The 16,972-nt window shown below is 35.6% G+C and overlaps 1 protein-coding gene across 1 annotated transcript in view; it reads right to left on the bottom strand.

Annotated features, from left to right (window-relative positions):
• LOC129247119 (unextended protein) overlaps window positions 1-16,972 on the bottom strand; it is a 42,306-nt gene that overhangs the window by 8,584 nt on the left and 16,750 nt on the right. The window contains exons 2-3 of the mRNA XM_054886058.1: window positions 831-1,197; window positions 563-748 (exon numbers count right to left, since the gene is read on the bottom strand). Coding sequence (XP_054742033.1) covers window positions 563-748; window positions 831-1,197 — 553 coding nt within the window. The remainder of the gene's footprint in view (window positions 1-562; window positions 749-830; window positions 1,198-16,972) is intronic.

Here is a 16,972-nt window from a genome sequence, read left to right as displayed (position 1 = left end):
CTCCTCCTATTTGTAGTATGCGTCTTGATGTTGTTCAACAAATGGACCTACAGTTTTAAGCCGATTCCGAACGGCAGATATATTTTTTTATGAAGAGCTTTTCTGCTCATGGCAGAAATACATACTCGGACGTTTGCCATTGCCTGCCGAGGAGCGACTGCTATTAGAAAAAAACGTTTTCTTCATTTTGGTGGTTCACCGAGATTCGGACCTACGTTCCTCCGAATTCCGAATGGTAGTCACGCACCACCCCATTCAGCTACGGCGGCAGCGTAAACCATAACGTTACCTTAATCCGGAACAGTGAAAGAAACGAAAAAGTAGACGAACTGGCAAGTGTAACCTTCGTGCAGAATCGGTATTTACACCACTGGTTGCAATAAAAAATGCAACCTTCTCAAAATACCTACGAATTGCATGACTGCACAATACGAGCATATCTTTTTAAGTCTTCTTTAATAATAAAATTAATTAATAGATTTTTAAACAATCAAAAGAAAAAATATTTTCCACTACTATTCCGAATCACTGACGTGGATAATTTGGTGCATTATGTACCTACCTTTAATTCGGTCCGATCAAGTGACATCAGACCTAAGTTAAGGCCTGAAAACAATGAAGAGAAACCCAAACAAACAAGGATGATAGTAATTGACAGCCAGAGCGGTAGCAAATTTTCGTAAGTCCGCATCTGAAGATGGACATTTTCACCTTGATGTACCATTGGCTTCGTATCCGTAGCGGTTCCCTAAAAATACATACATACATACATACATACGCCATTTTAAATATGCCAACATAATATGACGCAAAAAATAAAAAACACTCACCACATCCATTTGTGGATCATTTTTGGCACACAAGTAAAATGTTTCGCCGCCATTGGTCATTGCCGTATCCAGTTTTGGGAGAGACAAGCGATAGACAGCAGATTCGTTGGTCGCTGAACCTTCTAAGGGCTTGTACAACAATGTCGCCGGTATCTGACATTTTCCACCAAACGTATTAGAGATGGCAGTAAATGTTATAACTGTATCTGGGGTAATGCCTTTACCGAAAATTCGCATTGTGAATTCACTATCTTTAAGAACGCTCGGCACGCCACCCTCATGATATTCTATTTCATTGTTGCTGGACTCTATACGAAAACCAAAAATTTTTAGATCATCACCCGAGGCATCGCGCACAATACGATTTCTGTAAAGACCATAAGAGGCAAATATTTGCAAGTTAATATTCATTTCAAATACAATATATGTTTTATGTGTATATCTTAAGGCTATGTTTAGATTTTTCACTAATTGATGACTATCTACTGCATGGCTTCAATGAGGAAAATTATATATACCATATATGGTATAACCATATATGGTATATGAAATAATTGGCGTTTATACACCCTTTTTGGGTGTTTGGCCAAACTCCTCCTCCTATTTGTGGCGTGTGTCTGGTTGTTGCTCCACAAATGTATGGACCTGCAGTTCTAAGCCGACTCCAAACGGCAGATATTTTTTATGAGAAGCTTTTTTCTGGGGGAAAATTAGAGAGAGGATATAATTGTCATAACCGGTGCAAGCGTATTACTGGCCAACGTGCCACATCTTCGGATTAACCATATTGGGGACGCTATTCAATGCAATTCTCGCGGCCCCTTTACCCTTTTCTATAGGAATTTAAAATATTCATTGTAATATGGAAAAAAAATATAATCATTGAGGATACAAATCTTCTAACTAAATTTTAACTCGATAACATTTTCAATTTTTTTTTTCGTGGACCCCTATTTACCCCTCTCTCTGCTACCTTAAAGCTGAGTTAGACATTACAATGATATCGAAGGCCCATAACTTGTTAAAATCTTAACATTAAGACCGTCGAAATCAGACATTGGTCATTAAACTCAAAAATCATCAATTGTCTTCTACCCTTCTCAAGTGTGAATTGTTTTTTCGAGTAGTTACTATATATACTTTTATGAATAACTGGGTCAAATCACAGCTCCGAGGTGGCCAATTTATATCGTCGATACAGCTGATAACACGATTACCGAACTTGACACGCAAAAGATGATTTTGGCATGACGCGAAATGGCGTTCCCAGCAGCCTTTTCAAAGAAATATGGGTCAATGATGACACCGGGTCAACTGTCACTCTCTGAGGATGCATTGGCTACTCGACGATCACGATTTTTCGATCCTTAGATGCAGCAGTTTCGCTTGTTAACATAGCCGCCAATATAAAAATGCACTTCGTCAGAAAAGACGATTTTGACTTCTTTGACTTTGAAAATATATAAGTTTGCAAAAAATAAAATAAAGCGATTCATTTCAATCCGTGAAGATATGACACTGACTTTATGTCAAGAATGGAAAATGTAAAGCCGATGACCTAGCCAGTAAAGGTACTACTCTTCAACTGCTTAGTGAGAGCAAACTAATAATTAAAAGCAACATCATCCAAGAGGCCAAGAGGTAATGGAGAGATGGAGGCACATACGTAACAGCTGGGCTACTGTGACCGCAAATAAATAAGAAAGAGACAAACGCACTGCTTAACCTTTGAAGAGAGGACATCTCAAAGTTCGGGGCTTGTATAACCGGTCATTGGCTATATGGCAGGCATTCTTTGAGGCTAGGAGTTTTCTCACATGAATACGAGTATTATAGAAGTTGTAGAGATGAGGAAGAGAAAGAAACAGTTGAGAACTTCCAGCCTTAGCTAAAATTAGAGCAGGAGTAGATGCTTTTTCAATTCTCTTACGGAACTGTTTGGCGTGGGGATTGGACCAATACTGCGCCACATAAGAGCCCCGAAATGGTTTCACAGAGAAAAATAAATAAGGTTCCCATGTCTCACAGTGGTATCAGAAGGGACCTGTAAGGTCTAAGTGAGTTGGTCGTACAGACCGACTACCACTATAACCTAACCTAACTTTATGTCAAGATTTTCAGCGGGAAAGAGTTGTCACGGTCAAAATAAGATATGGTTAAAAACAAAACACCACTTTTACACGAACCTCCTTGTACATAAGTACTTATACACTTAACTTCTTACATTAATTTCTGCAGATATTCTGTGCGATATTTGTCTGTGATATTTCGACACAAAACTTTAGAACTTTCTGGCAAGCATTAAATTTCTGTATTTTAATGCAAGGTGGCGCAAAATCTATCATTAATTTTGTTTTTGAATAACTTTTTTATTAAACATTTTTTATGAAAAAAATGATTTTGAGTGGTGGATTCAAAATTTGATAAATATTGGGTTGGATGAAAACAATGAGTTCATAGCATATTTATATTTTCTTTTATTTTGCTGTTTGGCAAAGTGTAAGTATTCATTCGATAGAACTCTTTCTGCTCTACACAACTAATATATGTTAATTATATTTTGGAGTTATTTAATTTTTTATTAGTTTTGAGGCTTAGAAACGGAATTCCCAGGAAGCAAAAATCAACATTTTCGACCCCTGCTCTTCTTTGCTTTTCACCGAGGTCAAAAAGTTGCCGAAGCAGCCCGGGACATTTGCAACGTGTATAGAGAAGATGTCATAGGCGAGTCTACAGCAAGAGCTCGAATAGGAGGTCCTTCAGTATCCGCCGTATTTTCTCCGGGCCTTGCACTGACCGAATACCATCTTTTTAGTTCCCTGTCAAGCCATATGAACGGGGTTTTCTTCGGTACCAAAGAGGTCCTTAAAAACTGGCCCAACAACTTCTTGGAGACCAGACTAGGCGACTTTTGGCGGAACGACATCAACAAATTGGTCGAGAGGTCGAAAGAGGTTGTAAATAGCAACGGCAATAAAAGTCTTCGGTAAAAATGCTTTAATAGCAATTTAAGATTTTTTTTAATAAATAATAATTTTTTAGTATCAGGGCAGCTAATGCCGGTATTTGTCGCCTGCGATCCATCTTTTACTGACAAAACTATCTTATAAACAAATCAGCTGTTCACTAATTCGCGTAATAATCGTCTGTTAAAGCACAATTTCAATTAGAATTAACTGCGCCGGTAATCCCAATTAACGCCGCCGTCTGTCTAGACTATTAAACATTTAATCACTATCTGTAACTTGTGATGACACACCGAATGGTAGAGCTTTTTTTCTAATAACAATGGTGAGCCTCCACGCTCATTTCTGCCATTAAAAGGTTTCGTCTCGTCTTTCATACAAATTGGAGGCGTACATACTTAGGATTTTTTTAAATTGTGTAGCAATTAATGATTTATACTTTAAGACAGGGCTCTCATAACTTCTATAGGTCCATGTTCATTAATATAAGCATGCATATTTATTTCCATGTCTAGCTTCGACCTTCCTTATGTATGTATATATATATGATATGCAAGTATATTTACAAATTGACGTTCTTAGAGTGTTGCCTTTGACTAAATTAGAAATACTTAGTATATCAGCAGACAAATATTTTTTAAATAATTATTTGGACACATTCCAAGAGACGAAAAAATGGACGCTTTGCAAATAAATTGGCAAAAAACATGCAAACACGCATATATGTATGTACATATTTACAAGTATACTATAATCGTGCGTCTGTATCTAAAAAAAATTTCGTAGGAGCAAATATTAGATTTTATTTTGGTAAAAAAATACGTATGTATACATATATACATACATAGGTACATATGTCTACTCTCAAATCTTTTATTATTATAAAATGAATGGTATGCAGTTATTTGTCCCATGGCATGCAAAAGCACTGAAATTGTTTTCCCAACAAGAATTTATAGCGTTTTTTTTTTCAAACCTTTTTCAAAAAAAAGTTAATTTGACAATAGGGAGCAACTCTCCATTTCCTATTATTGATATTTCATAATGCAAAGTCTTACAATTTAGCAACGTTTACAAGTTGGGGAAATTTGTTTTACAAATTAGGGTTAAGTAAAGAATATACCCGCTCATCCCATCTGCTGTCTTTCGGAAGCAGGCAATTCAACAACTGCCGATGCATTTTGAAAAATGCTTTCTTTGTTGTTAATGTTGTAGCAGTTCACTAGTTCCTGCCAGTGCGGTGTAGTTACAGATCGTCATCGTCTAACTCATGTAACGATAGGGCCAGGATGCGCGCTGTTTAGACAGGTTGAGTGTAGCGAGAAAAGGGTGTTATTCTCTTTATCGATTAGCGGATCTGAATGGCTACCGATATAGAAAAGTGCGTGACCTTGGTCTGGAAGACCTTTAGTTCCAGTAAGACGCGATCACCTACGTTACTGAGCTTTAAGCCATTGATTTCTTGTAGAAAGTATTCGGTTATAAAATTATCTTTAGAAATGTACCCGCCCACTGGCCTCCAATATCGTGTGTATTCAAATACTGTAAGTAAATAATTCAAGTACTGCTCTATTTTTTTGTTTTTTGTATGACTATTTGATGGTAATGATCTACGCAAACAAGCCGGTCCATCAACCGATCGCCGGAATATAGCCTATCAATATTTTTTCACATGAGAAACAACTAAATTTCGCTTTGGACATTGGAGTGAAATTTTGCCAACCGAATATGCATGCATCTACATTCACATATGTATGTATTTAATTTTGGTTGCCAAACTTTAACGAAATGGAAAATGTGGTTGTTTACGACTGTCTGCTATTTTTTACATATATTTTTCAGCAGTTTCCAAAAATAGCAAAAAAAAAGCATGCCAAAAAATATTGCAATGAGGTTATGCTCTATTGAATATCACGTAATCATGAAGAGTTGCGTTATCACTGTTATCATGCTCTCCCTTCATGTACCTGTCTCAAACAAAGTGCCATGAGAGTTCTTTATTGTAGGAAGAAATACGCAAGCAAGTAAAAAAGCCGGGGAAAAGCACTTCAGTTTCAACTGTTGCGCTAAAATTTTTGAGTTTGGAGAGTGTATATATACATATGTACATACGTACATACACTACACACATACAGTTGCGGTCGACATAACAGCTCCTTAAGACTGTCAATTATACTAATTGATGTTTCTTTTTGGCGAGTAAAACAAAAGACAAATATTATAACCAAATAATTAGCCCTACCAAACGAGAGCATGTAACTAAATTAAAACGGAGTTTCTAAAACCCGGTAAATCTGTTGAAACTCAGCCCTATTGTGGTTTTTCTTGATGTAAAAGCACCATCTCGCTTTGCTGGAAGACAGACTCGCATGCGGTCTACTCACCAGGCAAAGCTCCATCTTGATTTTTCATTAACGGTACACGCACTTGCAAAACGGCATTGCATTTCTTGCAAAAATCATAAAAATATGGTTCGATTCCTGGTTTGGTTCAAACGGCGAAAATTTTTCTTGGCGGTGCATTCACAAATTGCCTAAAAGATGTTTATCTAGCAATGGTAGTTACTTCGAATACATATTTTCGAATACCTTCTATTTTTTTATTTAATACTCGTGCACTTAGAACGCACCTGCGTTTTATCTTGTTTTCTAACCCTTTCGGCCACCTCACGCTTCTATCATGATATGATTCGCGATTTCACATCCAATATTATCTATTATTAAACGCGTTGATCCAATTTTTTGGATTGTGCAAAATATTAAGCAAAATCGTATCAAGAAATGTACCTCACATTGAACCATGTCGAGAGCTTATGGGCGAAAGTAGAGCTCTAGGTACCCGAGTATTGAGTAATGGCAATAGATCTATTCGCGTTCGAATTTCATTCGTTGCTGTTTTTTGTTTTTGTTTTTTCGAAAATTTTTGAACAACCTGGCATATCGCGAAGACTAATAATTATTCATTAAATGCATTTCTCTAGCTATCCAAAGATGTTATCACTTAAAAAAAAAGTACTGACAAAAAAGTCGAACTAATCAAAACAAGCATTGCTCAAATTACTCGAAAAACTCGATACTTGAGTATATCGACAATTTTCAAGTAGCAATACGAAGTTCAATTCACATAGTTTTGCCATTTTTTTGATTGACTTGTGACACGGTGCGTTGTTTTTTTTTTTTGGTCAATAGTGAGCAAACGCGGCACCCACTTTGAACAGAGCTTTCTCATAGTTAAATGCTCATGCAATATAAAGGCAACTCGTTCTTTTGATATCTTTATGATGTCAGCTAACTCACGCAACTTCACTTTTCGATCATTCAGAACGATTTTGTGGATTTTTTTAATGTTTGCTGGTGTTACCGCCTCATTTGGACGTCCACTGCGTTGTGTATTATCAGTGCCTCTTCGACCACGTCTGACCTCAAACCATCGTTTTATCGTTGTTTCTGCTGGAGCGGAGTCCCCATAACACTTTTCAAGCCATCGCTTCGCTTGAACGATATTTTTTACCATCAAGAAGCAGTGTAAAATTAAAACACGAAATTCTCTTTGATCCATTATTTTGAAAATAACAAAAGTAGCGTCACTTTTAGCACATAAACTTACGAACTAATGAATAGAATATCAAGAAATTTTAACAGCTGTCTGTTTAAGGTTAGTATGAACTGAAAAAAGGTGAATGCAATAGAACTAGTGCCATCTATGTGTTAGACCCGGGACTTTCTAGCCCATGTGTTATTTAAAGTTTCGGCATTTTAATTATGAAAAAAAAAATAAATTATCCCTCTCAGTAACTTATCTGAACAACTGCCAATATATATACAATATATATGTAGTACGTACGTATGTACAACTGTCGCCTGATGTTTAAAAATAATTCTAGCAATTATAACATAGATCTGTATGTATGTATGTATATTAATTATTAAAAAGTTAAAAACATATGTATGTATATTTATAGACAGACATACGAGATACATATTTTACGATTACGATAAGCTTTTGTTAGCTAAGTTGCAGAATTTTATGAAACGATATTCGCAAAAAGTGAATAATCTTAATGTTTTTATTATCATATATACATATGTACATGGATACTTATGTTCACGGTTTCTTACATACATAAGTGTGTGTATATATAAAATAAGTATATGTACTAAATGTACTTCATCGAAGTTTTACGCAGATTTCATTCACTCCTGATAGAACTGGTCTCAATCGGTTCAAACTCAGCCGCATGTACATATGTATATACATATGTGTATATGTGAGTGTGTCGCGGCGCAAAATATAACTTATGTAGTTACTTAGTTTTCTGCCTAGCCATATTTTATATGTATGTACAAGTAATAGATAAGGTCCAAGTTAAACTGACAATATTTTCTTTATATTAAAGAAAAAACATTTATGTATTTACAAGTCTGCATTTATGGATTGTAGATGGAGGAGGTATGTAGTGAAGTTTTCATTGTATTCTATGTTAAAACAGATAAAATGTATCTCTTGCGTAGAATAATTTTTATTTCGTGTGGTAATTGTATGGCACACACTTCAGTTGGAGTGGAGTGGGGTTAATAACAAAAACAAATAAAAAACTATCGTGGTGTTTTTTTTTAATATTTTTACCAACAGACGCCAATCATAAAAACAGATTTCGCCAAGGGTTTGTCCACTAATTCAAGAATGTATGTAGGTAGGTAGGTAGGTTAGATGGCAATAGTACCAAAGGTACTACTAGTGTGCCGTTTTGATACCATAATGTAGACCATTACTTGCCAAAAAGTTACAAAATTTAAAGGAAGATAAACCATCTACAGCCAGCCAGATCTGTTGATGTAGTGGAGGAGAGAAAAGGAATCTAAGCTAAAGAACTGTCTCAGGCTATCCCCAAAAGTCATCTCAAGGAACCTCAAGTGCCTAGCCGCCAGACCCGAACATTTGCAAACAAAGTGTTCATCAGTCTCTTTCACTGCAGGATCCGCACAGCTTCTGCAGTGGGGATTGCACGGAAGTCCAAGCTTCTCCGCATGAGTTCCGATCACCCAGTGACCGGTGAACACAGCAATGTTTGGTGGAAATTTAATGGCGGGGGATCCTAGCACTTTAAGCGTTCTGCTTCTATCGTCTTGAGCTTTTTTAAGAAAGAAATTGTGGAATTTCCTTTTAACAATGGTCAAGGGAACCACGATTCCTGCTACGGGGACAACTGAAACCGGTTCTATCGAGCCTTTCCTGGCAAGCTCATCGGCAATTTTATTTCCTCTCTATGTTCCTATGCCCTGGAACTTAGATAAGAGAAACGATTCCTGCGATTCGAGACGTTTGATCTCCTCCTTACAGAAGTTGATCAGTAGAGATCTGCAACATGACGACGATTGACTATCGGAAAAGATTTTTATGTCCAGTAGCGATCTCTAAGCATTTTGCATGACTGCACGATCGCGAAGACCGCTGCTTGGAAAACACTACTAATTTTCGGCAATTTAAAGGATACTGAAATATTGGCTGATTTAAAGAAATCCTCTGCTTCAGTTCCAGACTCCATCTTGGATCCGTCGGTTGCTTTAAGCCAACAAGTGCCAAAGCGTTTTCGAAAAGATAAAGCGGATTTTGTGCGTCGATTTATCACTACGGATGAGACTTGGGTCTATCACCATGAACTTAAATCAAGACAAGAGTGTTAGCATCAGTTTTTTGGGATGCGAAAGGAATTATGTTTGTGGATTACGTACAAACTGGTAAAAGAATAAATTCTGCATACCCTTCCAGATGCTCACTTCAGGGATGGAATTCATAAATTGGCGAAATCATGTCTAATAAGAAGTCTGTTGATATACAGGGAGACTATACTGAATAATAAAGTGTATGTCAAACCAAAAAACTGTGTTTTTCTTATCGAACCGCAAAAGCTTATTGAACAACCTAGTAAGTATGTTTTGAGTAAAAATTATTCAACTTTCCCGCAAATAGTTAGTCGGAAGAATAGTCAATTAATTAAGCATAATACCATATATTTATTTGGCAACCTCTTTTTAATGTGTCTAGCATTATCGCTAAAGTTAAATTCCTTCCTCTTCAAATCCCCTTTTGTATGCACCTGTGTAGGCACTAGTGACATACACAATTATAATATATTATATTCATATGTCTGATTATGCAGATGCGCGCAGCGATACCTTATTGCTCTCCTCACATTAGATTTAGAAATACCAATGCAATATCATATACATATTTGTATGCAAAAGAATTCAAAAATTATTCTTCAAATTGATTTTCTGATACTTATTTTTTAAGCGCACATATTCCAAATGTGTGAAAAATTGGGGCCATTGCGTATTAAAAATAGATAATTATGTATGTATGGAGCATTTCGTGCGTCATATTGTCTTGTCATTGGGTTTTGCACATAAGTCTGCAAACCTACAGATACAAATAAATACATATATGCATAAATACAACTGATTAGATAGATTGAGAGTACTATTAGAGGCGCATCGGGGAAGCTCCCTTTTAACACATTGGTAACCAATGTATGTAGTTTTGACGAAAATCTTTAGCGAAAGTCAAACAGCTTTTTTCATTCAAAGGGGCGTGAAAGTATTTACTGATAATATTGATTTCTCAACGATCACCGATCAGCCTTGTTGTTTATTTTGGATTTTATAAATGTTTTTATATGTCTCATATTTTGCACAACGTGGCTCTGTAAAAAACATCATGGCGCTGTAAAAATTGAACTAACATGTTTGCAAATATCAGCCAACTCAGAACATAATAATGCAGAGTCACATGAACACGCAGGATAAGGTCTACATATGAAACAAACCCTGTCGTAACCTTTGGTGTCGTACAAAACGGTGCCACATAACTATCAAAATAAATAAAACTTTTTTCAAATGTACTCCCCGACACGTTTTTCTATGAAATCTAAAATTACTTAATGCCTATCTGATTGGTCCTTACAGACCTTACATGAAAGTTGATTAAAAAGGGTAGTTAGAGGGCTAATGTGATTTATAGACCTTTAATACCTAAATGCCCTAAGCCACAAGTCGAAAATTGTTCCATAGTGTAATTCATGAAGTTAAGCTGGGTTAGGAAATAGGTGGCACTCATAGTGTGCAATTATTTTTTTTTTTATGGGTCCACTTTTTCACTAACTTCTTACAGTCAGCCTATGGAAAAAGTAGAGGGTAGTTCGGTTCTTGTATTGATGTTAATGAAACCATGAAACTAAATCCCGGAATATAAGCCAGAGCGCAACAAACAATGCCACAAAGGAAACATGCGTAAATGCCTACCTTAGAGTGGTGGGTAACAGGTCACTATTGCTTAAATTACAATCTCTCAATAATTCACATTGGGAATGAGACAGAGTGTAGGCACTATCTGGAGGATGATGAAACCACAGAGCATATCTTATGCAACTGTATTGCCTTGGCAAAGACAAGACTGCACATCTTGCAGCGAGATCAAATAGATCCGACTGAAATCAAGAATGCTTCTGTTGCAGATATTTTGAAATTTGTCCGCAAGGCGGAAAATTTACTAAAATAATTTGGCTTTCAACCAATACCCAACCTGAGGCAGGGGACATCTGGGTTAAATAGAACATGGTAGATTTAAGATAGTAATGCCAGTCAAAAGGACTAGTATTTACTACAGGGCCCGGTACTCCAAGTAGAACCAACTTCAGGCCGCTCGCGCAGTTGATGCACGTGCATCAACTGTCTGTTAGTTGGTTAAATGACAGTCCAGAGTTTTGTTTACAAGCACGCGGAGGCATTTTGTCGAGAGTAAACGCGAAAAGAAAATCAGTAATGGATTTCAAATGTAATAGTGTGATTGCATTATATTTGGCTGGAAAATCACAACCAGCGATTGTTCGTGAGCTCGAAGTAAATAGGGTTTTTGTTTATCGCCCTATTACTCGCTACAATGATTCTGGTAACATCGCGAAACGTCATGGAGGTGGCCATCAAAAAACAGGAACGTCACGTGAAATGGGTCAAAAAGTGAAGAAGCGACTTGAGCGAAATCCCGATGAAGTGCCAATCAAATGGTGAAAGAACTGAAAATATCTGACCATAGCATTCGCCGCATACTGAAAAATGATCTCAAAGTCAAGCCTTACAAGATGCAAAAGGCGTATGATCTCAAACCAAAGCAGCAACAAGTCAGATTTGAGAGAGCGAAGGAAATGCTTCGCTTGGCCGAAAGCGGCCAATTTCCCAACATTGTGTTTTTTGGCGAGAAAATTATTCAAATTGAGCAATTCGTAAACTCCCCAAACGATAGGGTTTATTTGACTGACCGTTCATAAGAGAGTTTGAGTCATCGATTGGCGACCAGGAGGCAGCACTCGCCACAGGTAATGGTTTGGTCCGCTATAACCGCAGATGGGTGCTCTCTCACGTTCCGAACTTCATAACGTCCACACAATGACTCTCAAATTCATCAGACGCGAATCCGATGGATTATTCTCTTTGGGCCAGTTTGGAGAGCAAGGTCTGAACTAAAAGATTCACCAGTCTTCAGGCGTTGAAAAAAGCGAGTGTCCGCGAGTGGGCCGAAATACCTGCAAGTCACATTCGGGCAGCTTGCGATTCGTTTCTAGACCGCCTCAAGGCCATAGTCAAGGCAAAAGGTGGTCATATCGCCAAAAGTAAATTGATTCTTAATTTTGTATTATTTTCTCACATTTTTTACGTTGCATTAAATAAAAGTAATTTTCCAAACTAAATTTATGGCCTTTTTAATTGGTTACACTTCGAATGCCGGACTCTGTAAGCCAGCATTACTAAAGTTATGCACGAGATACCGACCGAAGTCCTCCAGCGAGTCATTCAAAATTGATGTTTATGGATGGGGAATAACGGCGCAGTTTTATATTTGAAAAATAAATGTCATGAATGGTTCTATACAAAAAAAATAAAGATTGCCCAATCAATTTGAATTTTCGTTATTTTATTTCAATTTAAAATCCGATACCTCTAAATTGATCACCCTTTATTATACTCATAATATAGGTATATATATACCTATATGTATAAGAACAAATCAAATGCAAATTTTTGGCCAATTCAGTTCACGACGTTTCAACAAATTTACGACGGCACCATTCCCCAAACTGGCCATTTGTGAAGCTACATACTTTCACACATCCAAGCATAAGAAGAACGTGTGCAGGTATGAATGTGAAAATGCTGCCGATGACGTTATAAACCACATAAAAAAGTTTTGCTAAGCATTGGTCTGTAACAATACGTTGAGTTGCAAATTCAATTAGCTCCGCAGTAAAATAAAAAGAAAGAAATATCAATATTCTGGAAACGAAAAACAAGATATGGCATCACATAAGCATTTGCTTTCCAAGGCACACCACATACGAGTACATACTCTTTAAGAGCACTTTTGGCAAAAACAAAAACGGCGAAAGAAGTTGGAATATTTCTTACACACCCAGCTGGAAGTTATCTTCTAAAGCAAATTCATAGAAGGTGACTTTGCTAGAGCAACAACCTTTACATGTACACATTTTGATTTTGCCATTTGGTTGTTCGAATATCAAAATTTCAATGAAAATGTAAACAAACAAATAATGCAACAACGAAGAAGCAGGGCAAGAATGATAGAAAGAAGATTGCGCCCATCAGAGCGTACGTGACGTCACGTTTGCTGAGTTGTGCAGTATTGCCAACCATTTACTCTTCGCAATAAATTTAGTGCTTTTGTATACCCAAAATGCAAAAATTTTTAAGTTTCGTGTTTGTTTCTTTTTTTTTTAATTTAAAGCTACCGAAACTTTAAGTTAAAAAACCAACTATATTATTAAACAAAAAAAAGTTAAAAAAGGTCACTCTGAGAAGATTTTAGTGCTAATGAATATTTTTTTACTCTTATAAAATTTGATAATTTGAAGGTGAAAATTTAATTTTTGGCTCCATTTAATGTTATGCAAAAATATTAAATGCCCCTCTCTCAACTCTTCTTAAGATTGAAAACCTTTTTACACATTTTAAAAAGCCTTTGAATTTATTGAATGCGAATTAAAACCATAGATGTGTAATCGTTTCTTCCGGTCATCAATCCTTAGTGAGGCATAGGGCATTAAGAGTTATATTCATTGTAAAAATAAAAAAGAAAATACCAGAAAATACTAAAGAAACCATACTGACATTTTTACAAAATGAGTACCTTATCTAGTTAATACATAACTTCAAATATAGCAAAAAAGTCGTTCCCTTAACAAAAGAGTCTCGCTTAGCAAAAAAACCTCATAAATTAAATTGTACATAAGCATAACACATTTATTTAAAAAAAAACGCACATTTTAAAGACAATTTGTCACGCATACAAAGTTCTTTAAGTGATTCAATAAAAATTTGTTGGGTTATTTTCTTTGAATGGGCATTTTAGTGCGTTTTTATATCCAAAGCTAGGCAACACTGCAGTAGCGAGAGAGAGATTTGACTGCCGAAAGCAGAAGAACACCAACAACACCTCCAATCGCGTGCAATGCCACCAGATGTTAAAAAAAAAGTAAAGCTAAATAAAACTGAGTGAATTATTTAAATAATTATTAAAAAATGTATATTTTACAAAATTATAAACATGATATTTTAATTAGAACAGCTATAAAAATGTCATGAAGAAAGAACTAAAATTGCGATACAAAATAACAAAAAAAAAATGCTAAATCAAGTTACGAAAATGGTAATCTGGCCATACTGGAGCTAAAATCACGTAACTAGTTGTCAAATTCGCTGAGCGCAAAGTAACGGGACCACGATAGGCGCCATCTCATTATTCTTTCCATCATGGAAGCAGGGCACTCTGGTATTTTAACCAGCAAATCGGAAGAAAGAAAGCAAATCATCGGCTATAGCGTACTCAACTTGTGTGGATTCGTCTTGTTCTCTCTCTTTTACCATAGTGTTTGAAGCACTAGATTGGGTTTTTATTGAAAATCAAAACGCCAAAACAAATGAATTTAGTCCGTAGTGCCATTTTGATTTTATTTTTTTTTTAACTTCAATGCAATATATGTACATGCATTTCTGATATATAACTTTAAAACATTAAATTAAATATTCCAAATATTTATTTAAAGCTGGTTCAATACTGACTTTAGACGCAGGACTAATAAAATTCGTAATTGTTTATTCTTTCTTTCTGTAAATGATTAATAAAATATTAAAAAGATAAAATTGTTGTTTTGACGTTTTGCTTTAAACTCCACGGTGAATTCGAATGCGACAAAAAGTAGAACGAGCTAGCAACAATGTTAAATAATCTGGGGGAGATCTGCAGATTTACGTTGGTTAGATAGGTGGTTTTTATGAAGAGCTTTTTCGTGGCAGAAATAAACTCGGAGGTTTGTTATTGCCTGTAGAGGTGCGATTGCTATTAGAAAAAACTGTTTCTTCATTTTGGTCTTTCGTACACGGAGATTCGAACCTACGCATTTCCGAATGATAGTCATGCACCAGCCTATTCAGCTACGGCGGCCGTCCAATGTTATCGAGTGAAAATTGAGCTACTGTTATTTAAATATTTTATGTATTTCAAAAAAAGTTTTAACAATAAATAAGAAAATGTTTTAATTTATGTAAATAATCCAGTCTATATGTTTGAGGGATTTCTGTGTCGACGGCGTTGACTGTTTTCTTCCATATAAAACAAAATATCGAGGATGTGTTAAATGGAGAAAATGCACAAGACAGCCAGCAAAGTTAAAACAAAAACATCTCAAAAATTAATTTGATTTTTGAATCACTTAAACCTTGCACAATGAGCTATAAAACTGTATAGCCTGATTTTATCTAAAAATTATGAGTAAAAAGTTTGAAATTTTATCAAATTTTGCCGCATTTTTATAAATTTTGCACACAGGTTGAATTCATGGTTTTTGTTGTGGTACGAATTATATTTTTATAAAAAAACTAATATACAATATTTTTTTTTTTGCCTCCTTTGTTAATTACAGCTGTATTAAGACACTAATTAATTATTTTTATACCTTGGATTTCATAACAATAATAATTATCAATGTAACACTTTGATTGAGTATTTGTGTGGGTATTGGTTACTGCTGTGAGTATTTTTGATTGTAGTCGTGGAATAATGTTCATGTTAATTTTGCTTGCGGTTCCCCAGATTTCTTTACCGTATGCTCAGATTGACACAATCACAGGTTTATATATAAGTATTTTATTCAGTAATGACGGTTTCGAATGCCTGCCAAGTAGCCAGTGACGTTGTCGGAATCTTACCTCAATTCTTTGTAGAGAAGTTTGGAGTCAATGGTCATTTCAAGGTATCTTGCTTTGGTATCTATCGGGATTTGTGAATGGTTTATAGATAGATTCTTATGTCCAACCTTCTCGTTAGAGTAAACTGCATGAATTGTTTTGTCTTTTGTCACTACGGATTTGTATACCCCAAGAATTAAACCAATTTAAAGTTTTGCCCAAAATCTACTGTATCTTGTTTTTTGGTGCTCCTAAGGTTTTATGAGTTGTCAAAAGGACGGTACCATCTGCGAAAGTTGCTATCAAGTTGATACTTGCAGCCATATAGTACAGGGCCTAGTACGCTACATTGAGACTTCCAAGAAATGAATATTAGAGTATTATTCCATATTTACGTAGAATTATCTGTTTGCAAAATAGCTTTTCATTATCAGATGGTAGCCCAGTGGAAGATACTGTTTAAATTTACACAATACTCGCTGTCAAAAGATTTCGCTACATCAAGATACGCAACAACGCAGATATTCCTTTTATGAATTTCTGACAATATTTTATTTGGTAATAAAATAATTTAATTCGTAATTCGAAATTATAAAATAAATAGTCAAAACAAAGGGATACCGAATAGCGAAATCATTAAAATTCTGGTTAAAAAATGTGGCTATAAGTTAAAAGTGATGAAGAAATAGATTTTGGAAATAAGTTGTGACTTGCACATTTTGAATGGCTAATTTTTTTAGAAAATCTTTAGTGTTATTGAATTATATATAAATTTTTTTCTTTGTGGACATTTAAAGGATATTGTAATAATCATAAAAGCGTAGACTAAAAGCCTGATGAAATAAAAAACTCATTTCGAAAAATTTTGTTTTGTTTTATTGGTATTTATACAAAACAAATGCACTTTTATTCTCTGCATACT

Source organism: Anastrepha obliqua, chromosome 5 (assembly GCF_027943255.1).
Source record: "Anastrepha obliqua isolate idAnaObli1 chromosome 5, idAnaObli1_1.0, whole genome shotgun sequence".
NCBI lineage: Eukaryota > Metazoa > Arthropoda > Insecta > Diptera > Tephritidae > Anastrepha > Anastrepha obliqua.
Note: the sequence above shows the minus strand (reverse complement) of the source record. Positions and strands in the feature narration are given on the sequence as shown.